The sequence below is a fragment of the Trichoderma aggressivum genome, assembly GCF_033847375.1.
Source record: "Trichoderma aggressivum f. europaeum strain CBS 100526 chromosome Unknown scaffold_004, whole genome shotgun sequence".
Taxonomy (NCBI): domain Eukaryota; kingdom Fungi; phylum Ascomycota; class Sordariomycetes; order Hypocreales; family Hypocreaceae; genus Trichoderma; species Trichoderma aggressivum.
Window position 1 is genome coordinate 1,101,700 of NW_026946370.1, and position 27,447 is coordinate 1,129,146.

Consider the following 27,447-nt stretch of genomic DNA (forward strand, 5'->3'; position numbering starts at 1 on the left):
AGGTGTTGTTTTATCTCGTACAAGTAGTCTACAATAGTGATGTGCCTTGATTATGGAACTCTCGATCGTGGCCGAGGTTATATAGCTTATGTCCGATTGAGAATATTTGGCCTGAGACTGGTAATCATGGCCAGTAGCTTCATATTACATTATATTAATATTTCGATACTTAAAATAGCTGCCTTATCAAAGTAAGGAAAATCTTGTTTTATGAAATTGTTGCATCTATACACATAGAGATCAGCCAGAGAGCACAGCAACATAGTGGTAGAAGTTGTGGGGGAATAATAGTGTACTGGGTGCCAATGCCGAACCAATCGGTGATGATCTATAAACGAATGGTCAATTCAGCTGCCAATCGGTAGATTCATAAAGGGTAAGCTTCAAAGAGTCTAGTATTGGACCTAGGGGCTCATTAATTTACCCAATACGAGAACATGGGAAAGTATTGCCGTCGACCGAAGCAAGTTGTACTCCACCACATATACTTAATATACATACTTGGTCACGATATTGAGTTACCAACAGTATTACAAAGGGAAGCAGCCCAGAGTTGTCTTGATTATTGAAAAATTTACCTACATTGGCTGTGTATTGATCTGCCTGCAAATATATCCAAATTCACATGACAACGATATGCCTTCTCGTTGCAGAGATTGACACATCAGCAATCGGGTACAGTTAAGTCTCCAATCTCAAGGTATTTAGCATATTTCTGCAGTAGCTTGTGCGGATGACAGCAGAATGAGCACAGCTACATTAAACTGATCGACTGATTTATACCTTCGCGGTTCCATACACCGCGTTGCTGCCTGGAACTGTTGCATCATCTGGCATCGGGCGTATTTCGTATGTACGAATCATCAGGCCATCGAACCGACGTAACTGCCGTGAAAATCTACATCTCGATTGCTATCTTGAAAACACCAGGAGACTGCCGGCACTTGAACGGATAGCCAGGGCTTACGAAATGTTATGTGAGCGTGAACAAGTACATGAGCGCTTCGAATTGCGCAAAACAGGTAAAGCCTCGCCATCTGTTCCCGAGGATGGACTAGCCTCATCCCCGGCGAAGTCGGCCGAGGCGAGCTTTGCCACATTTGCTGACAGCCAGCGAAGGTTGAGCCACACGAGCCAATGGCGATGATGATGATTGAGCAACCACATGGTTGAGCCGGATGGCGCAGGTACGTCACCGGCATCACTTACACGGATGACTCTCGGCCGAAGCGACAAACAAATGATATTGAGAGCATATGATGATGATGTATATAAGGACGGAAAGCTGCTCACTAGTAAGGGGCGTTAGAATAAAAAAAAATCATTCAGATCATCTTAGTAGTATTTCCTTCTCTTACAAAGAAAGACTTACAACTTACTTGAGCCATGAGTTCTACATCGTACGCTGTATCAGGCCGCCAGAATGGTATGTAGAGCGGATTCAGCATTATATCTCCAAGTTTTGTGCGATTGATACTAATGACTTGCACAGGTGACTTGCACCTAAACTACATCGAAGATCGCAACACTGCATCCCAGCAAACGGTGTATACAGCCAGCAATGGAGCGCCAATTCCTCATCCTTTTGGTATGTGACACTGTACTCAACTCTATCCTATTATCAATTACTACAAGTATCCGACTGTACTAATTATTGTATGTAGAAACTCAACGTGCTGGAGAGAATGGTCCTTTGCTTCTTCAAGACTTTCACCTGATTGATCTTCTCTCACACTTTGACCGAGAGAGGATCCCAGAGAGAGTTGTCCACGCAAAGGGCGGTGGTGCTCACGGTTACTACAAAACCACGAACCCGCTCGACGATCTCTGCCTCGCAGACGTCTTTTCTGCTGAAGGCAAAGAGTGCCCCATCACCATTCGATTTTCAACTGTTGGTGGCGAAAGCGGTTCTCACGACCATGCTCGAGATCCTCGAGGCTTCTCAATCAAGTTTCGCACCGAGGAGGGCAACTGGGATCTTGTCCAAAACAACACGCCCGTCTTTTTCATTCGAGATCCTGCCAAGTTTCCTCACTTGATTCACACCCAGAAGAGACACCCCGCAAGCCACCTCGGCAGCGGTGATGACTCTACCAACTTTTGGGAGTACTTCTGTCAGAACCCCGAATCTGTCCACCAAGTCATGTATACTTTTGGCGATCGTGGTATTCCTGATAGCTGGCGCCGTATGCATGGATATAGTGGCCACACCTTCAGGTTCGTCAATCAGCGAGGTTCATGGGTGTACTGCCAGATCCACATCCGCTCGAAGCAGGGCGCCGGATTCCTAACCCAGGAAGAATCGACAAAGCGTTCTCCAGATGCCAACCAGAAGGATCTCTATCAAGCCATCGAGCGTGGCGAATATCCTCAGTGGGATCTATGTGTGCAGACTATGACCCCAAAGCAAGCTGAAGAACTGTGGGAGACCCAGAAGATTAACGTCTTTGACCTTACTCACTGCTGGCCCCAGGGTCAGTTCCCTCTCCGAAAGGTTGGAGAGCTTTGCTTGAATGAGAACGTGAAGAACTACTTTGCCGAGATTGAGCAAGTTGCTTTTAGCCCATCTCATCTTGTTCCCGGTAAGTAAATATTTCTCATAACATAAAGTAGATATCACACGAGAAACTTCTAACAGTGAATCAATTAAGGAATCGAACCCTCTTCCGACCCTGTTCTTCAGAGCCGCTTGTTCTCGTATCCCGACACCCAGCGCCATCGTCTTGGACCAAACTACCAACAACTTCCTGTTAACGCCCCTCGCACAGGCTATCACATGGCCAACTTCCAGCGAGATGGTGCCATGGCCTTCTACAACCAGGGGTCAAGGCCAAACTATTTCTCATCAATTGAGCCCATTTTCTTCAAGGAGCGCAAGACGAATCTGGATCAGACTCATGGTGCTTTCGTCGGCAGAGCTATTACTTTCCTGTCCGAGATCAGATCGGAAGATTTCAACCAACCTCGCGCCCTTTGGGAGAGAGTTTTTGATGATGCCGCCAAGGAGCGATTCATCAACAATATGGCCGGTCACATGAGCACTTGCACTGAAAATGAAATTATTCGACGCCAGATTGGTATCTTCCGCGAAGTGTCGGATGATCTGGCTACCAGACTGGAGAAGGCTACGGGAATAAATGGATATCCTGGGATCGGTGAGCTTGTTTTCAACGGCTGCCACAACGGATTGGCAAAGAGTAGCGCTCTTCGAGCTGCGAACAGCCAAAAGAGCCCTCACTTTAACAGCAGCAATGGGGCGCCCTCAGCTGGAACTCATGCTTAGATATGTGAGAGACCACCAAACGCACGAGGCGGACTCTACCTGACTCTTCATGTATGCGTTACCTTAATGAAAGGTCGTATAAATAATTAGCGGCTCATATGTATAGATAGTGATGAGAGAAATTGAGATTACTTTTCCACAGACTCGAGAAGATCATTTTGGCCCCCACGGCACCCAACAGCGTTGGCCCAACTGCTAACAACGGCGGGACTCATTTTTATATCCTCGTTTACATCTCCCTGCCAATTGCCTAATCATTGGCAGACTTGCCGCCATTGTCTCCTGCAGATGCTGCTAACTTACGCATCAAGCTTTACTAGATCTAATACAAATTCGTTGATTAAGGGGCGCCACCGTGAGTTATTTGCGTATGAACGCCTTGGCGTACATCAAACTTGTATGCATTTGAGCCACTAATATCTCATGTAATATCTTACAGAAAGCTTAGTAATAATCATCAAAGTACATGTACTTAAGCTACCTCGTCTACGCAAGCAACAATGGAGCTTTATTTCCCCATCTTACTCCCTATAGACCTACACCTATCCAACTTAAGGATATACGTTACTCGCCCGCCATGGGAACACAGTCAACGATTCCAAAATTTCCCCAATTTCCCCTCTTACCTTCAGAGATACGTTTACAAATATGGTTGTATTGCCTTCCTCGTCGAGTTGTCCAAAGAGATGACCCTTTTTACCTTGTTGAAGTTCGCGAAGAGCAAAAATGCTGGTCTATACGGCCGACTTGTCAGAATGCCGCTCTACCACTTATTGCCTCAGTCTGTCGCGAATCAAGACACGTTGTCAGGAAATGGGGTAAATTAATTACGCAAGACTTTCGATTGAACATAGGACCGATCTGGATCCAACCTCGTCTGGATCGCTATAATCTCAATTGCGATATTCGCTATATTTGGGACGATGAGGATTATTTGGAAACAATGTTTGACTTTCTTGAGGAGGGATTCTATCGATTGGATATGATGCCAGTCTCGCTAAGAGCCGAATACTTTTACCCATTCGCCCTAGAGCCAGGAAAAGTCCCTTTTCCGAAGTGTCCGATTCTTGAAATCAATGGGAAACCACTCAACGAGTATAGCCCGGACGACCCTTACGATGAATTTGCAAGTTATATAGAGAGGCCGTATACAGGGGTCTCCGAGTCTGCTACTTTAACTTTCATCTGTATTCACGCTACTAAAGAGCAGGCTACGGACTCTGGCTTGTTTGGAATGCTTCTTGATGCTCCAGTGCAGCTAGTGGATTTCGACGATCATGAACGCCTTGAGCAGTTCTACTCCCTCTTTCAAAAAGGCTGCTGCAATGACAAGCGACCGGAAGTATCCAAGCAATTTGCATCCATCTTATCCCCTGGATTTCATTCTCATGTGGAAAGCTGGAGAGAAAAGGTCGACTGGCTTATGATGGCTAACGCATGGCGGCGTGCGAATAAACGCTTCTGGAACTCCATCCCAATCGAGGGGGATCCAGGTTTGATCTGGAGTCCGCCTCTACTGGAAGATCAAACCCATGTCTACATGAATAGCATACATGACGTCCAAGGACACACATTCGACAATCATCACCCTTGGGTGAAACAAGCAAAGAAAGAGCTGCCAAGAGTAACACCAAAAATCCAGTTCCTTCTTTGCACAGACGACTGTGATGTAAACGGAAATGTCGGCCTGGTACGCGATATACCGCTACCGCCGGATCGTCGAAGTGACTGGTTTGACAACCTCGTGTATGCGGAACTGGCGGAGCTTTCTTGAGTTATAGATATATAGGGCTAGAGGCTTTCACAAATACACAAGCAGCTCTCTTTGGATAATGAAACATGCCGTTTGTGGGACAGTTTGCCAATCATAGAAGTTCAACTGCTATCTAGATGCCAGGAAGGTTTGTAAATATATGAAAATATCCTCTGTGAGTCACTTCCATTGTGTCGCATGATCCAGTTGTTCGGTATTGTGGGCATTGCCTGAGGGGGTAGGTCAAGGTATCGTGGAGCCTATCCAGTGCATGAATAGCTTTTACATTGGCTCAAGCCCGACTTCTTGCTATTATAGTCATTGACACAGCCTCTCATTTTCGTCTTTTAATCCGCTGAGAGGCTAGGATTTGCTGTGATGGTATTTTTAATCTGGAATTTGGAGTAGACGTTTAGCATTGAGTACGAGCTTGTGGATGAAGACGGCTTCTTCGACGATGTCTCTGCCACGCTGGGCATCGATAAGTCGTGGATTGCTTGGGAAGACCGAGGCAAGGACTACAACTGCGCTGCAAACGCCGAAGATGAACCCATGAGCCCAGGAGGAAGCGGCTCGGCTCCTCCATGCAGACGCATCTTCCAGCGCCGGCTCAATGTGCCTGTCAAAGCCTCTGACGACGACATGGTGGTGGCCAACCCTAAAGAGATGATTGAGAATGCATGGACCAAGATTACTACCATGCAGGAGTCGCTCTTCGCCACGTGGGTTACGGTAGGCCTCGAAATATACCGAGATACCACGGTGGTTGGCACCGAGTTTGACGCCATTGTCGTCCATGCCATACCTGTGATCTAGCTGGTAGAGTCCATCGATAGCATGAAGGAGATTAAGGACATTGGCGAGCGAGCCAAAGAAGAGAAGAAGCGCTAGCTCATCTTTAAGATCCTCACCTTTGTCTTCATGGCGCTGCCTTGTCGGCGAAGCTCTTGGCCCTGTCGTGGGAAGCGCCACAGCTGTAGCCCACATCGCGATTCTCATTAGTGAGGATGGTAACGCTGCTGTAGCCATTTCAGACATCATCAAAGATCCGGCATCTGCGCCTTTCTCCATGCTTGGTCTCATTGTCGGCGCCACGGGTGGTGGTAGTAAGCTGTCCAAGACGGAGGGCTGACTTGGCCAAGTCCCCACAGTGGTTCCGCGACCGGGATGCTTTGATTCGGAAGATTGCGCATAAGGTTGTGGGCGGTCTTTGATAGATGGGAGAAGTATAAAGAGTTGTAAAATGGTTACCTGAAGCATTTGCTACTTACAAACATGAAGAGGGCGGGGGCTTGCCAATCTGTATGTCCTCCATACTACAGTGGGGACGCAAAAGTGACGACGAGCCCCACAGTGCATCACCTAATGCCTAAGGAAATCTATACCTGTCACTCCCTTATATATCCTATAAGCCTAATAAGAATTTAAAAAATAATATTAATATAAGTACTTAAATAATAATATTATATAATAAAGTAATTATTTTTAAACTACTATTATTCCTTAATTCTTTAATAATATTATAAATATATAGTAAAAATTTACGCTAGTGTATACACTGTATTTTACACTATAAGCCCGCTATAAGCCCACTAGGGACAGTGCGTAAACTAAATTCCAAAAATAAGTAACTTTAAGCTAGAATTTATAAGTATTAGTTAAGGAAAAATATATAATAAAATAATTATTATAATTATTATTATATTAAAATATTAAAAAACTATTTTTATAATAATTTTAATTATATTCTTAGTGCTATAATATTATTTATAAAGGTTGTGTTTTAGTGTATACTGTGGGGTCGTCTTGACTTTTGCTGACCCACTGTAGCAACCAAGCAAGGGTGTATTGTAGGTACCTGTATTTGTCCGCACCCCAAGGCCAGCCTGCCGATGACCCGACAGGATGCAAAACAAAGCAAATGGAACTTTGTCGGCCGTGGACAAGATTGAATCCCCGTTGGTGCATCCGCCGTGGAAACCAAGGCCCTTTTGTAAGTGGTTCCGCCGGCCAATCAAACGGGACGGGATGCTGCAACTATACGAGTAGTAGTTATTTCCAAACGGCCCCGGACATGCCCTTGTCTCGGCGGGCCAATGGGTTCGTTGGAATGGGAGGAAGAGAGACAATGGAAAATTCGCAGGCCTCTCTCGGCGTATGCGTCATATTCGCCCATTCTATTCTTGCTCCGTTGTTGTTCGCGGGTTTTCTGAGGGCCGTTGTTACGGCATGGGGACGGACGGAATCCCGCCCACATCGAACAAGTCAAGTCCAGCGGGAGCGCAAAAGTTCTCCATCAGGGTTACTTTACTTCTCTCTCTCTACTACCTGCTCGATACTGTTATGCTGTAATCATTACGAGAAGCAACATGGTAATCGTCAGCACCAAAAACACGGCTGCGCAACTCCCTTTGAAGCCTTCCATGTGTTTCAAGCGACTGACTCGACTTCTTGTCTCACAAGAGCAGCCTTGCAATGCCGGCAGAGGCGCAGACTAAGGCGTCAGTTCGGATCGGCATTTGGAAAGGCCACATGCGGATGCGCAAACAAGGACGGAACATGGACATGACTCTTTTTCAACCAGATTGATCAACTGCCTAAAGCGGTGGGGGAGGGAAAAGAAGGGGGCGTGGGCTTTCGAGAAGAAGGGGAAAAATGCAGCGGATGGAATCAAAAACAGCGCAAGACAAGGGAGTTTGCATTGCAGAGGATCAAAAAGTGATTGACGCGGCTAGGAGCCAACGGTGGGCTGTTGTGTTCATGCTCTTGCAATGGCCTCTGGTCTGCATGATGTGACAGGTAAGAAGAGTTACAACGACGACACAAGCAGTGAATGCCGGTTGATCAAGAAGGATTCGACGCCTCTTGTAAGACAGTGTAAGTCGTATCAACACGTACTGTCCATCCTATGATTACATACCTGTAGGCTTGATGCTTGATGCTTGTAGGTAATCAGATCGGCTGCTAAGGCCCAGGTGCCGGCGGAAGTACCGGCACGGTTGCAGATGAGTCGAATGTCCACGACAAGGTTTGCTGATGCTAGGGCTCCTCCTTCGACTGGAAACTGATTGGCGTGGCATGAACCCATGAGCAAAGCCATGTATGTAGGAGTAGGGGTGCATTTCTCTTGAATCCTATATTCATTTGAACCAGGTATACAGTGCATCCACGTACCGAAGACGAGACACAATAAAAAAGAGCAGCGAGTCTTGTTCGTTTCGGAGTCCGTAACGGCCGATCATGCCTCTGTCAGGAAACCAAAAGACATTGCCGCCGGCTATCGAAGGTGCGGTGCCGGTAGCAAGATACACAAGTTGACAAGTACATTACTATGTGACATGGCAGATTTACAAGCAAGTACATCGTGTACTGTAGGTGAGAGGGCGTTTCAGACATGTACCGGCGGTTATGACGGTTTTCGGTATCTCACTCAATGTTTGCGAGGCGATATCGGGCTTCGACTGTATGTAGAGACGACGCAGAGATGGGAACGGGTTGATTAGATGTTTTGCTTACCTCTACCTGGTACCTAGACTACTCGTACGTACTCGTATATCCTACTAAGGCTCCCTAGGTCAAGCTACTGTATGGGCTGCTGCTAGTAGTAGAAGGAAATCGGACGACCGACCGGGCATGCGACGGATCTGTTTATGCGCAGAGCCACACGTACTTCAACGGGCAGCAAATCCGGGTGCTAAGACTTGCCAGAGCCACAATTTGCCATGTCGGGGAATTATGATCGGAGCCGAAGTCCGCTTCAGGATTCTCTTGCAATTAAAGTGTATAATGGGAATAGGTACCTAGTAGTCATAGTATCCCCGTTAGGCTCTTCTAGCGACCTGGAAGAACCTGCAAGTATTATGGATATCAGAACCTAACCATTGTCTGACATGAGATGATACATGGCGATGGTATGTAGGTACGAGTACAGGACACTCTACGGCTTACCCAACTGCCGTAATCACACGTACCTATTCCGTACACGCACACGCATTTACATAAGGTAGATTGTGACAGGTTCACAAGACCGCTCTGCACATGATGCTCTAGAAATGCTGCACCCCTGACGAGTGCTGTGCTTGTCCAGTCCAGTCCATACTTTGGTACCAGGTAGCATAGCATCGTATCGTATCGTATGTATGGCGTGCCCGTTCCAATACAGTAAAGTAACTCATCTTGTGGAGAAAAGACACAGCTACATAGAGCCACTGCCTCCGTCTCGTCCCATTACCAATTACCAATACATATTGCGGGGGTCGGAGTTGCAAAGCAGCCAACCGGCGGGACGTGACAATGGCAGCAGGGCTCCTTGAATGGGGGATGGGATGCGGCTTTCAAAGGTGCCTGGGCACGTCCAAAAGTTCCGAGATGCTGGAGGGGGGTGTGCGGCCTGAAGTGGTTTGAAGAGAGGGGGGGGGTATCAATATGTAAAATGCCTTAGGGGAAACGGACCCTGCCGTTAGCACAATTGGCGTAACCGCAGGACAAGAAGAAATGGGTACACAGCGAGTGTTGTTTATAGTAAGTTTACATCACATACGACCTGTATGTGATGATGATGTTGATGATGGGATGCTGCGGGCGAGAGAATTGATGGCGCTGCTGCTGTTGGCACAGAACGAGGGAAATTGAAGCAGATGAAACCAGATTAAAAAAACAGTATCCAATAATAGAGGTGCAATTCATCGGCGACTACCCAAACGAGAAAGGCACCAACGCCTTAGATGTACAGACTCGGGCCGTACGGGACGGACATCCAAGCGTATAAGGCAGAAAGAAGAAACCCGCAGACAAAATAAAATAAAAAAGAAGGATGATTATGCTTCTTGCATTTCTCTACATGGCAAAATGGGTACAGAGCCTATGTAAGTACATGTACCGTCAACTGTAAACGACAGCGAGAGAGGGCGTCAATCTTTTTTTGGCCTCAATATCGGGGGATACGAGCCACGGCACAGCACAGCACAGCACAGCACAGCACAGCGCATCACAGAGAGTACTACTTGCACTCGTAGGTACATGTATTTCAACGCCCTCGCTAGCGGGAAATCGCCCATCTCCGAGACCAGAGGATCCCATCACTTGGCACTTGGCACATAAGCTTGTTCGCGATTCGGCGCCGACGCAGCCGCGTGATTCGCCGGCCCTTTTGCCAGTGCGAACCTGCCCGAAGGGGGGATCTGCCCAATCCGGCGGTTAAGGGTTGTGTTTTCCCCCAGAGTTTTTTTATTCTTTATTGATTAATTTGATGCTGTATGGGTTGCATACTCCATACTTGTCTTCCGGAGGATTAGCCAAGTTTATACATATATATGGTAGTATGAATGCAATAACCTTAGCAGTTATAGTAGGTATGATATATGAGATTTACATGCGCTATAACCTGCCTGCTAAGCCAAAAGAACAAAAAGGTACCTTATCCAGTATCAACTGTATGTACTCGTATGTATACAGCTTCACTTCATTTCAAACCCCGCCTTCCACACGCCCTGCGTCGCACCTACCGCGCAAGGCTTAGCGCTCCAAGCAGCATTTTCCCAGGCGGGGGGGAGAGAGAAGGAGCCAACAAACCCAAGTGGCCGGGCCCTCTTTTTCTTTTTTCCAGTGGCCCTTTCCCTTTTTTCCAATTGTGCGCTGCGGGCAAGTTGGTCTGTGCTCGGTATTTAGTTGTAGAGCCCAGCAGGAACTTTTTGAGAGGGCCCGGGTCAGCCCAGAAATAACAGCCTGTGAGTGGGCAAAGGGGCGTCATTTTACACCAGCATATTACGGAGTGCTACTGTACGAGTATTTTCTCTTGTCACGCTGCACGGAGGTACCTTTGCTTAGTATTCCTGTAATGATTGGCGACACGTACGATTATATTGCTAGCACTGGAACTGGCCTGGAGTACAGAGAGTCATGCATTGTTTGAATCAATACAAGAGCACACGGTTTCTAGTAGAATTGGAGCATTATTACTACCTATCATTACCGGGCTCCTTCCTAGTAGTGCTGGCAGCTGGTACCTACTTGTAAATGAGCCTCAAAGGGAAAGAGATGGGCAGATCGCTTCGAGATTAGCACAAATACCAGGTACCTCGCTCTCTCGCTGTCGCCATCAGTCCCGAGTACCTGTACCCGACTGCTGGCTCTCGTTAGCTGGTTGCTGCACACAGTTCGCTAACCCTTGCAAGTACCCCATACCAGTCGCTCCTAAATCCATAGTATTTGCACAATTGTGGGGAATCTGTTCGCTGCCTGTCCTTTCTCAGCTGCTGGATCTCTCCTCTTGAAACACCAATCAATACTATTCTTCAATGCTCGTCTCGTCAGCCTCCTTAACCCATCGCCGACCAGAACTGAACTGCCGCTCTCATCTCTCATTGTTCGGTAGGAATCATCATCGTCATCGCCCTCATCGGAGCATCGCTCACGGACTTCAGGTACATCCGCGTCCGCATCAAAGGCGCACAAACCCAAAAAATCACAAAAATACGAAGCCGCTGGAGCAAGGAACCGCCTCAGCCAGTAGTGGCGGTTCCCCAGCGCCCCGTTGGCCACCGGGCTACTGTTAGCACGGCTCTCCCGGGTCAGGCTCCCGAAAGCGGCTCAGCTGGCAAAAAGGGTCCCGTTTGGTCCCAAAGGGCTTCCACGGTAGTGAATCGAATCTGATGCTCGTCAGAGTCGTCGTCGTCGTGGCGCGGCTTCGTCTGGATCCTCGGTCCACGCCCATCCCCACAGCTGCAGCTGCACTCGCGGCGACACCCCCTTGGCCAAACCCCTGGCGTTGACTTACATGAAATGCCAAAGCGTGCCGTGTCCGTTCTGTCGCCGACGCTCATTCGCCTGCGCCGCTAACGACCTGCTATCCTCCGTGCTGCTACCTACAAGCACTACCACCATAGACGCCGCAAAAGTCTTGCTCGCCACCCGCACGTTTCCTCAAACAAGCACCTCCCGTGTCAGCGCAGCGCAACATTGGAATCCGCTTCGCATAAGCTTTCCGACTCTTCCTGGTAACCAGGAGAGGGAACGCGACGCATCGGGTCCAGTGCAATACCCGACAAGATTCACCCATCGAAGCCCACAACGGGTCTCATCGACACTAACAAAAGAGCCACCGTGCAGGGCTCCAGCCAGCACCAGCACCTCATTGCGACCACGGCCCCGTTCTTGTTTCCTGTCTCGTCTCTCCATTTCGCCCTTCACCCCTCCCCACCGTGCTCCTCTTGAGACTCTTGTTTCGTCCTCGTAGTTGTCGTTTTCTGCGATCTTCACTCGGGTTCATCATGCGCCAGGGCGGGTCGTTATGAGCACAAACGGTCATGATCCATCCAAGGAGACTCCTCCCGTCAGCAGCAAACGAATAGAGTTCCCTGTCACCAGCCGCCCACGCCACTGGAGGCAGATCGGATTGCCAGTGCTACGTCAACACACCGACTCAGCGCCCGTCACCTCGACGTCGCTCTTCCAGTCTCCTGTTTGCCCCGGGACATATAAGCCGGGCCCGCCCCCATGGACCGCCGTGGCTCGGCCGGAGAGAATGGACACTCACCGACCCAGTCTGCGCCGCCTCTCCGGCGGCGTCTATCAATGGAGGAGGATATGCACTACCAGCGCATCATGACACTGTCTCAACAGCGGCGTCCATCACATCCACCAGATTATCCAGACGCCAATCTACCGCCCATGATGCAAAGAGAAGGGGACGATGGTGCTGGTGGAGAGAGGAGTGACAAGAATGACAAGGTCGAGGACAAGGACCAAGCACCGGTGAAGAGCAGTTGGCTGGACCGCATCAAGAGCAGAGCCAAGGAACCCAGGGTGGCCAAGGTGGACGAAGGTCTCGACGACCAAGGTCGCGGTAGCTCCGACATCACGATTGGGGCCCCGGAAGAGCTTCCCAGTTACTCAAGCTCTATTGCCATCGAAGGCATATTTCACAAGAAACATGAGATCGAAAACACCACCAAAAGAGCCGAAGATCGCCAGTGGCATACCGTCTCTGTCGTCCTCAACGGAACCGCCCTAAGCATCTACAACACCAAGAAAGACTGGGGCTGGGGCAAGGCGCGCGATGGTCCTTCCATTAGTCCCGACAATCCCCCTTGGATTAAGAGAGCGAAACTCGAAAAGACGTATAGTCTATTGCATGCTGATGCTGGTATCGCTGCCGACTACAAAAAGTGAGTTGTTTCTTGTCCATCTTCACTATTATATATCCCGCATATCATGACAAAGGCCTCGTCAAGTGAGGGGGCTGAGAGTGGGAAAGAAGAGAAAGGGGAAAAAAGTCTCATATGACATGCACTGACCCATTCTACTCATAGACGTCGTTACGTTATCCGGGTGCGAGCTGAAACGGACCAGTTTCTTTTGTCTTGTATCGAACTAAGCACGTTTGTCAAGTGGCTCGAGTGCTTGTTTGCGGCTATTGATGTTGCAGCCCCCATCGATGAGCGAGATTTCCCGCGCGACATGTCTATCCCTAGAATTCAGCGAATCCGATGGTTCCGCAGCCAAACGGGCGTCGTCTACCCAAGCACCCAGCCGGAAATTCAGCAAGACCCTCCTCCAGAGGCCGAGAGCTCCGGCTCTCCTGATGGAGCAGAGCAACAACCTTCGTCTCCTCCGCCTCTGCCAACACCGACGCCCGCACCTTCACGACCCCGCCCGGAGGAAGAGGCACAGAGTACCGAAGTTCTGGCTCCCCACCTGAGAATCGATCCCAGAAATGACCCATTTCACACCATGAGCACGTCGTCATACCCAAATCCGTCCATCGATCCTCATACGGGCAAATGGTTTCCTGAGCACCAGTGGTCAACTGCTCACGACCTTTTATACGCCAAACTTTGCTACAGCAATCTCTTGTTCCGAAGCCCCCGCAAATCGAATTATATCATCAGCAAAGGGAAGCAGTGGTTCGTCGACTGGGGCACGGGCAGGATGGTTCGCGTGCTCCCACCAGCTTATGGTGAGATAGAATACTTTGGCCCGTGGCAGGTCATTCATACCGAAAACAGAAGGATTTAGAGAGATGCTTTGGATAGAATCCAAGGCTGAGTGTGTGTCAATACTAGATGATCCCAACTGGAAAGGGACATCATGGCACGGGTATATATTATGGGTTGAGATATGCCAGGCTCACCGGCACAAGGCGTGAGATGTCACCGAGGACATTATGAGTCTCGTTGACATTCGATCATCGGCTCCATGGACATGGACAGGATTTGTCCACCTGTTTTCCTATATTTCATTTTACATGATACAAAGGCCTGGTTATCAAGGCTTAGGTGTCTCATATGAGAACTGGCATGTGATGGAAGGGGGGCTGGCTCTGCATTGTGAGCTTTTGGAAAAGGTGTTGGCTTTTGCTTGTGCATACAGGGGCGTCTGGGAGAAGCATTTTACACATACATAACCGGCGGCAACAGCATCATGGACCGGAGTTTATCTCTTTGTTTTCTTCATCTCTCATTCTCCCTCTCTTTTTCTTTTCCTATATCTCTCTGTTGTTCCATTGCGCATTTCAGACATGTACAACTATCTCCATTGCATGGTGACGGGGAGTGCGAATGCGGCTTTACTTGTGCATGCTTGCTAGATATAGCTGCACACTAGCCTTTTGTATATATCGCAATACATTTAGTTTATACAAGGATGTTTTATTCGTCAATGTCTGAAAGTGGAAGTTTGTAAAGCCAAGTGAAAAGCCGAAACAACGTAAATTCGTGGGGTATCATTTAAGCAAAGTCCAAACCTAAATCCAAACCAATTCATCAAACCCGACGCTCTCAAACAACCAATGCAGATGCCCACCATCTATCTATCCATCATAATAGCGCCCAGATCTAAAACTCTCAAAAATTGCCTCGTATAAAAACACACGACGATTTTGCTATTCCTCCTCTGAGACCGTCTTGTCTGCCTCCCTCGCCTCCCTAGCCAGTTGTGCCACGACGGGCTCCAGCGCCTCGTTGGCGCTCTTGACGTCCCCCACGGTGGCCTCCAGCGAGTCGAGCAGCTTTTCGATTTCGGCGCGCTGGCTTTGGATCGTCTCGTAGAGTATGGCGTTGTGGGACTGTGCGGTTTGAAGGCGCGCGTTGAGCAGAGATTGGTGGGAGGCGAGAGAGGGGGCGAGATGGGCGGAGAGTATGTCCTTGGCGGGGAGGAGATGGGGTCTGTATTGATGGTTTTCCCAATTCATTAGCGACACTTTGCTTTTTTTGTGTCTTATTAAAAAAGGGGGGTATTTGGCGGGAAAGGGAGAGAAAAAACGCACGGAGTTGGTTTGGGGGCGTCGGGGGGTGCTGATATGCGTCGGTGGGTGGCTTCGCTGATGAGAGTTTCCAGGTCGTTGAGCTTGGGGACGACTTGTCTCGTTATGAGTATGCTTTCAAATTCCTTCTGCAAAACAACGACACCATGTCAGAGTTTCAATTCCAAACGATACATTTTTCACCGTCACCACCAAAAAAAGAAGGAGAAGAAGAAGAAGAAGAATAATGAAGAAAAAAAGAAGGGAGACGAACTTCGCACTTCTCGCCCAGCTTCTCCACCATCTGCGCCTGGACCTGCTTCAGCACCGGCTCGGCCTTGCCCGCCACCGTCGGGTAGCACGCGGCGAAGTTGTCCCATTTCAGCTTGCCCAGCGTGCGCTTGAGGCTCTGCGCGTAGAGCTCCTGCAGGCGGACGGCGCGGGGGCCGGGGACGACGGGCTGCTGTTGCTGTGCTTGGGCTTGGGCTTGGGCTTGGGCGTCGTTGTTGTTGGGGTCCTCGGGATGGTGTTGGGATTGTGTCGTCGGGTCTGGTGTTGTTTCGTCAGTTTCCATGGGGGTGGATATTTGCGCTGAGGCCGAGGACGCCGGAGGTTGTGATGTTGTTGCCATTGGGCGATTTCGCAGGCTGTGAGAGGTGGGAGTTTATAAGAGGAAAACGATTGTCTATGGCACAGCATGAAGCAGGAAGAAGCAATCAAAAGTCAATCGTGGTTGAAGATGCTTTGTACCATCGGAGCGCGTTATCGATCGGAGGGGACGCGACGTGGGGTGTTTGTGACGTTGGTTGCGGCACGTGACAGCAGCTTTGGTGGAGTGAGCTGGCAATTGCCTTTCTTGGTCACTTCATTCTGCATGTAAGTTACTTCAGATGTAACGCCCATATTGGGCTCAACTTCATCATCACCGTATATACATCCGAACAGGAAAAAAATCCTCAGCCTCATTACTCACCTAGCTGGACCAGCCAATGTATAACAACAAAATAAAACAGCAAACAATAAACCGTGAGTAATAAATACATCGGGTGAGCACCGTACGATATCCATGCAAATCCGCCCATCCACTTGCCCCAAATGCTGTAGTCCGTTGACCCATGTCTACCTATCTATATACGAGTATATTCCCGCCAACTCATGAACTGTCCAACTCCCAACCATGCTCTCTTTATACAGGTTTCTTTTCTCCTCTCGCCTCCCTCAAATCCATGTAACTCTCTTTTGTCTTCCCTTGTCTCTCGCGGTTTGGTATCAGAGCTCCTTTTGCCCAATTCATAGCACAGTCATAAATACACCATTGCATCGTCAACCTCCTCCTCCTACCGAGGCCAAAGACCAGCCTAAACCTCGTCCCTACTAATCCCGTGGAAACAGATATGAAAAGAAGGAAAAAAGCGTTAGTTTGCTGCCAGGATGGCTGCTGCATCAGGTGCCGAGGTGCGATCACTCTTGCCGCCATCCCTTCTCAGGTCCTCTTCTTCCTTCTTCTTGCGATCTTGCTCTCGCTGGCGCTCATGACTGACATACGTGGCGTACCGGATCGTTCCCAGCGTGAAAATGGCCATGAAGAGGATGCCTACCACGGAGCGCCGGATGAGAATCCACCGAACGCCTTCAATCTCCGACTTGGAATCGCTGCTCAGCATGATGCTTATTTTGTAATTGATTTGTTGAATCTGCTAATCAATTAGCAATCACAAAGTCTCTTCCCAATGTCCAGGCGAGTCGATTAGGACGTACAGCACTCTCCGCCGCCTTCTGCTCTTCTCTGACTGTCATCTTGCGGTCGTTGAAGATGCCGCGCACATTGTCGTTGAGAGTCAACAGTTCCTGATTCAGGGTCTGCGTCAAAATGTCGACTTCGTGCTGGAGATGCGTGCGCTGTTGCCGGATTTGCTCATCCTGGCCCCGGCGATTGTTCTTGATTTCGGCGCTCAGCTCCGAACACGCAGCAGAGAACAGATAAGATTCCTATCAGTCAGAGTCAGCCCCTTTGCATTATCTAGCTTGGTAGGGAGCGCATGTGCTCTCTTCTTCACTGGCTCCGACAAGGAAAAGTGGGATGGAACATTGCCTCACGTTTTCTATATCGCTCTTGCTGACAAGCTTTTCCTGCGCCATGTCTAGATTATGGGCCAGGATCGTCCGGACAGCCTTCATCATGGTGATGGCTTGGTCGCTTGAATAGCCTCCTTCCTGCAGCTGCTTGACGAGAGAGTAGCTGTCAAAGTGATGAATATACTTTGGCGGGGTCATGGACGGCATAGTCGTTGACAAATTCTCGGGAGCACCCATGTAATAGACGGTATCCAGCTTGTCGCTCATCTTGGTGCCATCTTTAGGCTTACTGGTCTTGGGGTCAGAGCTCCCGCTACCGCTTCCACTCCCGTCGCTCGATTCAGCTTGCTTGGGTGCGCTCGACGGATTTGCGTCTGCTCCCGCATCCGCCGCCTCTGATGACTTGGGCTCTGCCTGGTTCTGAGCAGCCTTGGGGTCCTGCTGCTCGCTCTTGAGAGCGGCGGCATCGATCTCCGGGGCATCAGTCACCACCTGGGCTGGCTTCTTCTCGCCATCCTGGATATAAAGCTTGCCAATGTCGGACTTGGCCTGAATATCCGCTGGCGCATCCTCTGCCGCCGCCGTCTTATTAGCCACTGCGTCCTCCGGTGTCGGCTTAGCTGAGACGTCCTGCTCCGGTTGGCCTTGCGTGTCTTGTTGCTTCTGTTGCTGCAGCTGCTGCTTCTCCCATTCTGCGGGCTCGACAGCCTTGCCGTGCCTCTTTGCAAACGAACTATTCCACCTCGTAGCCGTCGATGTCGTTGTCGTTGTCGATGTCGTTGTCGTTGTCGAAGCCGAGGTCGTCGTCGCCCATCTCCTCGCTGGGCCGCAGCCCCTCGTGGCAGCCCGCAGCAATTGGGGATACAATAGCGTCAGTTTCCCCGTCGCAGCCATGGCGAACGAAAGCAGGTTCAGGTCTCGTCGTGCCCGAGATTGAGTGCTTGTTATAAGGCTGGAGGACTCATCACAACGCACCTCTTGGGAAGTAATTAAAGGAGCGGAACGAGGCCATTGGCAAGGCAAAGGAGTGAGTGTGTGGGACACAAAGTGGCTATCGTCGGAACAAGTGCCGCAGCGGCAGGAAAATAGCGCCCAGGCGGGCGAATGGCGCTAAAACGTTGATCCGCCACTGTCATCTCGAACATGTGCCGAGTGCCCTATGCATGTCATTGGGGAATAGGTACCAAGGCTGTTGAGTGGCTCGGTGGATGACAATTGAAAACCAGATACAAGGTGCTCAATAGTTAAGGCCAAAGTTATTCTTACAACCATTCGTCAGACAATCACACTCCCGTAAAATAGAAAATAGAGCAGACTTATAAGGCATCAGCAAATGGTCCTCATTCTGTAGCGGGACATGTCAGCATCCCAGACTTTCTACCGCTTCTCTATGGACGTAATCCCAGACCCAGGTGTCAGCGCCTCCCAACCATAACGATAAAGTACATTTGCATCCCTCGCTATCCTATGTGCCCAGTGCTGCCCGGCTCCCAACATCCATTGTAAAGGAGTGACCAAGTAGAAACGCTGAAACCGGTAGACGAGGTAAAAGAAGAAGAAGAAAGAAAAAAAGAAGACACAGAGAAGAAGAAGAGTGAAACAAGAGGAAACGATAAGAAACAAAACTCCCAATAGTCCCCGGGCAAAAACAAAATCCCAAATTTGTGTGTTTCGTCATCCATGAAAAAATGCCAAGTCCCGGGATGAATATACCGCCACGTCTTATTCGCATTTGTCCCGACAAATATCCAGAAACGACTGGCCCCATGCCGTCGTTGGTTCAGCCGGCCAAGGGGCACCCAAGCCACTATGCGTTTTTCGTTTGCAATATTAGAAGAATAATAATCGAATGAATAAAACAGACGTGCACAATATTAATACCACTTAGCCATGCCATTGAGAAAAATAAGGACGACAGGGGAGGGCTCTGCAGAAGGACATCAGCCGTTCCGTGACCTCTCCCCCATCAAGGCAGGCAAATGCACTTGTGTAATTTATGTTTCCTTCACATCGGAGCCACCTTTTCTTTGTAATAGAGCAGCAGTTGTCGTTCATGTTGTTGTTGGTGGTAGTGTTGTCCTTGTCGTATACATTTATTTTCCAAGAAGCCAAACTGGGGAATGTGCTCAGCCAACATACAACTCGACGAGCAGTCGATTACTCGGCATCCTGCACCTGCACAGACACTCCGTGGATAGGGTTGCTTGAGCCTTTGTCTGTGGCATCAGTGGATGGGACTCCGACCGCGCTGGCATGGGTGCTGGGCGGGCTGCTGGTTTGCGGGCTATTGGTTTCATGCGTCAGGGAGGGAACTTCGGCCACAGAGTTGGTGTCTGACTGAGTAGATGATTCGCTCTTGGAGCCACTCAATCCGAGGAGCTTCTCCAGCGCCTGTATCTGTCGAGAGGCCACACTCTTCTTAAGACTGTAAAATTGGGGTTTAATCTCCTCGACCAGGAGCTCCCTCTCTTCACCTTGTAGCTGACCCAACATCTTTTCTGTTGACGAGTTAGCGCATCGTCATCGACATCGCAAATGACACTGGGTGGTTATATCGCGTCAGTTGTAGGGCGGGGACTTACGGATAACATAATTTCCAAACTGGTCTCTCATCATCTGCTGCAGTGGGTTGTTTCCATCGGGCCCAGTAGTTGTCAGCTGCTCTCGGATGGTCGTGCGCTGCGCTGGTGTGCCGTACTCAATGCACTTCTCCACAACATTGGACGCAAACTTGTGCTTGGAAAGGGTGAGGAGCTGACCCATGACAAGCTGAATAATCCTCTCGCGATCCTCCGGCTCGCCGTTCTGGATGACGTGCTGAGCAACATAGTTACCGTACTGGTCAGTAATGAGAATCTGAGCTGAGGCGTGTAGTTCACCCATGATCTCTGCTTTATCGGCCTCGGTTCCATGCTCCAGCAGTCGTTGTATGACTCGGCAGCCATACGCGTGGGAAGCCAGGGGCGTCACTTGCCCACGCACAGCGTTCATGATGAACTCAATGTACTGTCTCGGGACGAGTTCAATAATCTTCTGGACAACATGGTTGCCGTTCTGATCCTTGATTACTCGCAGGATCTCAGGTTCCAGTTCCCGCGTCAGCTCGGCCTGTTGTTCGACCAGGATGTGCTCAAGGGCCTAAAAGAAACGTTGTGAGCGATGAGAGGGGATAAAACTGATGAAGAGGGAGGGGGCAGTTTGCACTCACCTTCTGCACCACACGACAGGCATAAACTTGAACTGAAAGATCAACCACTTTCCCCTTCATCTTTTCCGCCAAGATTTTCTTCTGAAGCTGGCTTCCGTATTCGAAGAACTTTTGCACGACGTAATTGCCAAAGACGTCTTTCATGAGTTGAAGGGCGTTGGGCTCAATCTCGCGGAATATCTGCTCCTTTTCATCGCTGTTGGCAGACTCTAGTTTCTGCTGGATGAACCTCGAGCCATGCTGATCTCCACTGAACTCCACAGCGTGGTTATAAATGTCCCTAAGCTCGTAGCGCTTGTTGGACTTGTTGCCGTTGACACGGAACTCATCCAGCAGGGCACTGCGCATGCCTTTGCTGGGATCTTGGTCTCGGGAAGGCCGAATTGGCGTCATGGCGTTGAGTGAATATCCAGAAGGATTGGGATAGTTGGGCATGATGGGACGGAAGTTTTGTGTATACACCTCTGGATAAGAAGGTGAATACTGGTTGGCGATTTGACCATAACTAAACTGGTTCTGGTAATACTGCGTGGGAAAGTTGGATGCACCAGAAAACTGTTGGCCAGAGGGCCTCCTCTCATGCTCGGCCGTCCGCTGGCCTCGTGAAGATGGCCTACTCATCCAAGCATCCGCCCCCGGGGCGAAAGCCCTTGAGCTAGAACCCGACTCCAAGCGGTAGGTCGAGCCGGACGCCGGCGAGACTCTATCGAGAGAAGGGCGCCTTAAAGAGGCAAATAGGTGAGCATCTGTTCCAAACTCGGTGCCGTTTCCAATCCTAGAGGCGCCGGTCTCGCCCGCCCATGGCACGGTGGCGGGGTTGGAATGGAATGGCACCGAGGCAGGATTAAACGCCTGGCTGCCGGGCGAACCGCTGATAGCGATCTGACGGGTCATCCTCAGGGAGAGATCGTCATCGACCCGTCCGTTGAGGCCAAATGCTCGCTGGTTCGCTACCTGGGGGAAAGATAGAGGGTGCTGTCTAGTCGAGTGGATCGAGTTGCTGGGAGTGTGGCCGCTGCCCTGATATATTTCGGCATAGGCTGGAGAGCCTTGCGACTGTCGAGAGGGCGGAAGGCCAGCATCTCGAGCCTGTGCATAGGCTGCCATGGGGTCCATGTAGGCTGCATCTTGGGGGCCTCGCTTCTGAGCGGCAGCAGCAAAGGCGAATACTGCCTCCGCCTCATCAACAAAGTTGCCGGTGCCACTCAAAGACTCCTTCTTCATGCCAATGGCTGTCGGGTGATGAGTCGCATAAAAGGGAGAGGCATTCGGAATGCCTGCATCTCGTGCTCGGCCGGGAGAATTGCTGACGGAGCGGACAGGGTTTTCTGTGTTCCAGGCCTTGGAGCCCCAGACGTCGACCTCGGAATTGGCGTGGAGAGCACTCGAGCCGGAGGGATTCTCTTCTGGTTCTGCATCATGACAGTGGTGAGTTTGTGTGCGTCCAAGTAAAGTACAGCAGGGTACAAGCAGGGTGAGGGGGTGGCCGCGCTGACGCAATCGGCAGGCCATCTCGCCCATCCCACGGACAAGACGAGCAAAAGCAAATACAAATACGCACCTTTGGGGCCGGCAGAACGATCTCTGTTGGTGTGAGGGAAGGACGACCAAATATTTGTGCCTGCGTAGAGGTTGGGGCCAGCAAAGGACGAGCCCGAGCCCACGGGCTGCTGAGCCTTTTCGGCAGATCCAGAGGGCATGGCAAAGCTTTGATAGGCCCTCAGCCGCGTCTGGAGAAAAGAATGAAGGATGACAGTTAGCGATTGTGCGGCGGTCAGAACAGAAGCAAGGACGAAACAATGCTGAGGTTGGGACGAGGGCCAAGGCGTGGGGAGTCAGGCCTTTGTGACCCGCTAAGGGCGAATCAAGCCTCCTTCCGTGGGCGCTAGGCTGGCGCAACCTTTTGAGACACTTCAAGCGGCCCCCCCTCTGACGTCGTCTTTCCGCGCCGGGATCAGGCTGGGGGACGACGATTTGCTGTTTGCACTTTGGCAGTGGGCAAGGGTTTGGGACTGAGCAAGTGGGGGACAAGGACGACAAAGGGAGACGAGGTTGTAGGTACCTTTGGCTGACTCACCTTGGTCGCCATTCGGGCTTTTTCTTCCAGGTTCAGGTCCAGGTCCAGGTCCAGCCAGCGGGCTTCCTTAAACGGGGGAAGGGCGAGACGAGGGCACTGCTAAACCGTGCAGTAGTTAGTAGCCGGAGCCGTTGTTGCGCTGACGGACAGCTGCCGATGCACACTCGATGCACTGCAGGACCACTGCCAGGCCTCGCGCTGGTGCCAGCAAGGCCACTGCAGGATGCTAGAGCCCTAGAGCCTAGAGCCTAGAGCTGCCTTTGGGCGGGGACTCGACTCTGGGGAACGACGGGAGTTTGGCCGCGACACAGGACGGGCAGATAACCGACTGGGCTTGGCTTGGCTGGGCTGGGCTCAATGGGTCTCTGTTTTTCTGTGCAATGCAGTGCGGTGCAGTGCAGTGCAGTGCAGCCAGTGGACACGTTTCCGACCCCTGTGCCTTTTGTTCGCAAGCCGATAAACTAAAGTAAGGTTTGGATATACAGGTACTAGTGAGTGAGCAGGAAGCCGGCGCAATAAGTACTCGGGGGGACGCTGGGTCTCCCTTGGAGATAAGGGTTTGACTTTTGAGTTGAGACCGCGTCAAACGGCCGGCAGGACGGGGGCTGAGGCGTGACGAGACGCGGAAAAATTGCTCGAGCAGCAAGAGAAGCTCGTGTATGTTTCGTCGGGAATCCTCGCCGTGCTTGCTCTCTTTGTCTGGGGGGTTTGTCGACTCAAGACTGCGGTTTCGATACGTGTCAGCGGCCTAGCGAGTGAGTCGCGGGCGTCTCTGGTACGGAATCAGGGTTCAGGTTTTCTTTTGCAGGGTCAGGGAAGATGGGGGAAAAGTGTGCAGTACAGGGGTGTAAAGCTTTCGGCGGGAAGAGAGAGAAAGAGGGAGAATGAGAGAACACCGGATAGACAGTTACTCGCCAGAGGAGGGTTGGGGGAAGGCTCCAATAAAAGGGATCAAAAATGGACTCAATGTGGCACTACAAGGTGCGAAATGAAGGTTTTCCATGCGATATAGATGTGGGCAAAGCAGCGGAGCCCAGAAGACGAGGCTTGTTCCAGATGGCAAAACTCACTGTCTTATTCCGAGGGGCGCAGTTGTGGCGTGTCAATGGGGGAGACCTTGTAATATGTAAAATGCTTGTTTTTTTGCCAGACCAGGTCGAGGGCTGTTCTTTTTATTTATTTATCCTTCTCAAAAGTACGGACTGCAGTCTGCATGTACAGAGATTAGAGGGTCGAGAGGGTCGGAGAATTCAGTTGGGGGCCAATTAAGCAGAGGAAGAGGAGACAATGCAAGTAGAGTTCAGGGCGAAAACAAATGACCGAGAGGGGCCGCCGATTCAAGTAAACCTTGTGATGCCGTCGATGACGAGATGAAAGCGGGCAATGGGGGAAAAAATTATGTCCAGCGTGGCTAAAGGCGATTTGGGAGAGGTAGAGAGAGGAAGAGAGAGGAAGAGAGGAAGAGCGTGAAAGGAGAGGACTGGGCCCAAAAGGTGCGGGCTCGACGGGTTAGATGTATGTCGGCCGTACTGAGGCGAGGAGGTGAGTCCAATGCGCAGAAATGCTAGGCCGGAATGTAGATGTAGCAAACTGGACGAGGATCGTGGCCGACGTGCCCTCGAATCACAGGAGGCTCTAGGGATGAGGATGGGTAAGGAATGTGTCAACAGGGAGGCAAGACGGGTTGGAAATTGAATTGGCTTCCGTTCTGGCTCTGGATTTGATTCTGATTTTGATCTTGGCCTCCATTGGTTATGATCCTGCCACTCTCCTTCTGCCACTCGCTACCTGGCCAGGCGCAATACTTGGTTGGTCCGGACGGAGTGCTCAGGTTGTGTTGGGACCGTGAGCGCGTTGAAATAATAGCGGCCTAGCAAGCACGCAAACCAAGCAAGCATGAGGGCAGACAGACAGACAGACAGACAGACAGACAGCCCTGGGCACAAGGGCTCACCGTGGCACTCTATCTCTTCGGCCCATCTGCTACAGCTCAGAGGTGTCGCACAGCGCAAATGGCGTTGCGAAACATGGATGTCGTGACGGCAACGAGTGATTGGGCCGGGCGTTGGCTTGGGAGAGGGGCGAATGAAGGGTGCTGGCAGATTCCGAAGCATTCGTCGATAGATAGGTTAGTAGTCTGGTGTATCAATCAATGACATGCCACTTCAGTACAGTACCGTACTCGGTCAGTATTCCGTACAATCAATGCCACCAGACCAATTCAGCTCCCGTGAAGCTTGCGCCATTCGGCACGAATTGACCCAGCACCAAAGCAAGCAAGTGGAGGCCCAACCTAGCAATCAAGCATATCGATGCTACGCTGCTAGAATTGGAGGGGTGACGGTGCAGCACTAGGGCCGGCCATTTTGTGAGATGGGCAAGTCTACATTGTACATGTGGTTTAGTATTATGTCGACGTGAGTCGTGATAAGGTGAAGTAGACAAGATCACTGGCAGGTGTCCCTACAAGGCAGCTGGTACTGAGGTACGAGTACCTGCCTACAGGATAAACAGTAAACAATCTAGGCCACGTGAAGTGCATTGATTTGTATTTGCGTGAGTAAGAGTTATCACGGCAATCTACCTATAGTACCTACGTATCTCTCTGTATCTCCCGTCCTCAATTCTTTCCCCCTTCCAGGTTTCCATTCTTTGTATTCCTTGCCTGCTACTAGTAGGTCAGGCCAGGTCTTTTCCCCCCAACTGAACTGCGATGTAACGCCGACGAATACAAGACACATCACCTGCAAATACCTATTACTACCTAGTACCTAGTACTGCCTGGCGGAGAGCACACAAGAAACGCTGCGCTCCGAAGGCCAGCCCGTCCTCTCATCCGCCGCATTGCAGATCGACCGCCACGTTTATGCCATTGATGTGTCCTGAGTAAGACGGCCAAACGCGCTGCAAGCTTACATGAACTGTCACCGCCACCAGCTGATTTGAAGAGCCATGCCACGGGTATCTGCTAGCTGTAGATGCCTGCAAGGGTCGCTGCTAGCACGGGTAGAAGCTCAAGGAGCACGTCCATGAATACACAATAGAGTACAATACAGCACAGCACAGCACATGTACTAGGTCCAAAGCATTGAAAGGGCCAAGTCAACCCCGAGGGGACGAATAGGCAGTTGAGAAAGTGGACGCAACTACCGAGAGAGACCCGCCCAGACAGACTTGTCGACGGCACTCTGTGAGGAGGGCATGGTTCGGGGTAATATCGACAATCCGTTCCATGCGGTCCCACACGTGTCTCGATTTGCTTCCTTCTCACGGGACGACTGACATGAGCCCTTCTATATTTACTTCGTCCTCATCTCGTATCTCATAAAGTCGCCGATCAGGGCCAGCAGCCTTGACAATGAGAAAAATCGAACGAAGAAGGAAGACGGGGGGAAAGGAGCTGATCCGAGCCGCGCGCGCATCGTCATGTGCCTTGACCCCTGCTTGCGGCCGACCTGAGATCAATACTCCAGTCTCCGCTGACTGGGGCTGGCAGAGGACAGTCCAATCAAGCTCAGCAACTGAATGGATGTTGATCAACCAGGCGATTGACATGCTCTGGCCTGCATGCAGATCCCAACCTTGACATGACGGACTGCCTCATCCAGGAGGCACATGGCAAATCGCCATTCTAGCGACCGGCGTCTCAATTGACTGGTGTCTGGTGTCTTTGCGTTGCCGCGTTGCCGCGTACGAGCCCGTCAAGTACGGAGTGGCCTCGGATGTGTTGAATGTGATATCTGGTCCAGGGCGGTCCACCCACGGCCTCACGCGACCAATAACTTCGCTGCGGCGTCCTACATGTCTTTCACTCATCATCTGATTCTAGTACAACTACGACGCAGCATTTGGTGCTACAAAATACGAGGCATCTGCCTACTAACCTACCTAGAGTAGACAAAGCGACTTCGTGTTGTTGCAACGGCTGGGATTCCACTTTTACGCCTCCCGGGCCGTGGGATCGATCCGACTGCTGAGCGAGGCGAAGAACGAGTGCCAACGTGCCAGGTGATTGAATTGTACCAATCGAAACCCGACATCTCCTACCGCTCCGAGATTCTATACGATACAATGCAACTGCAGCCACGTACCAGGCAGACGTACACGAGCAGAGTTTAAAGTTACACAAAGGGGGCGCTCAACGTCGTTGTCTACCCACTTTATGCCGCGCATTGTGCTACGAGTGCTCCTCGCTGCCACATCACTTGCCGGTAACTTTTTCGTACACGAGGAGGCCTGCCTCGTTCAAGACGGAAAGCGATTTCATCCCTTTATCCAAACGTGGCATGCATTTGAACGGGTGATTCCCCTCCGTCACTCACTCGAGGTTACCAAAGCTCAATCGAATCCATTTACTTTCATGCTGCTCGGAAGCAGCCCGATGGCAGCAACTGATATTGTTACTAGTACCGTCTTCCCATGAAAAGCTTCTTCCTGTCCTCTCATGGGTGAGTGTCTCACTTTGACACAAATCTCCCGTACGTGATAGGAAAAGGGTTGGGAAGTGGGGGAAGGGATGAGAAGACCATACTTGGACGAAACATATTGAACTCTCCCACCTGGAACCTCCGATCAAACCCCTCATCCTCCCAAAGCAATAAAATTTCCAGAGACTAACGGGTAACTCCGATATCCGGGAGGCTAATGGAGCTTGTTTCCTTGCTGGCAATGCCAATAGATCTATGAGCTATCTATGACCATTTAACGATATGTCTGGTGTTCTAGCCCTCTCCACCAGGATCAAAGCCATGTTCATCTGCACAGGATCGATGGCCCTGTAGTGTGAGTATCACGAAAAGACGATGGTACA

General features: G+C 50.6%; 6 protein-coding genes across 6 annotated transcripts; 3 read left to right on the forward strand and 3 right to left on the reverse strand.

Annotated features, from left to right (window-relative positions):
• Positions 1–1,386: 1,386 nt before the first annotated feature.
• Triagg1_1916 (uncharacterized protein) lies at positions 1,387–3,283 on the forward strand (the record flags this gene model as incomplete). The annotated part of the gene is made up of 4 exons (XM_062896039.1): positions 1,387–1,426; positions 1,493–1,588; positions 1,665–2,582; positions 2,652–3,283. 4 exons carry the CDS (start codon positions 1,387–1,389, stop codon positions 3,281–3,283), a joined length of 1,686 nt encoding a protein of 561 aa, XP_062759455.1.
• Positions 3,284–4,226: 943 nt separating this feature from the next.
• On the forward strand, positions 4,227–5,927 carry Triagg1_1917 (uncharacterized protein; the record flags this gene model as incomplete). The annotated part of the gene is made up of 3 exons (XM_062896040.1): positions 4,227–5,029; positions 5,453–5,768; positions 5,853–5,927. 3 exons carry the CDS (start codon positions 4,227–4,229, stop codon positions 5,925–5,927), a joined length of 1,194 nt encoding a protein of 397 aa, XP_062759456.1.
• Positions 5,928–12,530: 6,603 nt separating this feature from the next.
• On the forward strand, positions 12,531–14,051 carry Triagg1_1918 (uncharacterized protein; the record flags this gene model as incomplete). The annotated part of the gene is made up of 2 exons (XM_062896041.1): positions 12,531–13,201; positions 13,346–14,051. 2 exons carry the CDS (start codon positions 12,531–12,533, stop codon positions 14,049–14,051), a joined length of 1,377 nt encoding a protein of 458 aa, XP_062759457.1.
• Positions 14,052–14,916: 865 nt separating this feature from the next.
• Triagg1_1919 (uncharacterized protein) lies at positions 14,917–15,907 on the reverse strand (the record flags this gene model as incomplete). Its single annotated transcript, XM_062896042.1, has 3 exons — positions 14,917–15,238; positions 15,301–15,425; positions 15,551–15,907. The coding sequence occupies 3 exons, from the start codon at positions 15,905–15,907 to the stop codon at positions 14,917–14,919; spliced, it is 804 nt and encodes a 267-aa protein (XP_062759458.1).
• Positions 15,908–16,691: 784 nt separating this feature from the next.
• Positions 16,692–18,246, reverse strand: Triagg1_1920 (uncharacterized protein; the record flags this gene model as incomplete). Its single annotated transcript, XM_062896044.1, has 3 exons — positions 16,692–16,970; positions 17,035–17,265; positions 17,374–18,246. The coding sequence occupies 3 exons, from the start codon at positions 18,244–18,246 to the stop codon at positions 16,692–16,694; spliced, it is 1,383 nt and encodes a 460-aa protein (XP_062759459.1).
• Positions 18,247–19,509: 1,263 nt separating this feature from the next.
• Positions 19,510–22,260, reverse strand: Triagg1_1921 (uncharacterized protein; the record flags this gene model as incomplete). Its single annotated transcript, XM_062896045.1, has 4 exons — positions 19,510–19,850; positions 19,935–20,490; positions 20,561–21,972; positions 22,122–22,260. 4 exons carry the CDS (start codon positions 22,258–22,260, stop codon positions 19,510–19,512), a joined length of 2,448 nt encoding a protein of 815 aa, XP_062759460.1.
• Positions 22,261–27,447: the final 5,187 nt, after the last annotated feature.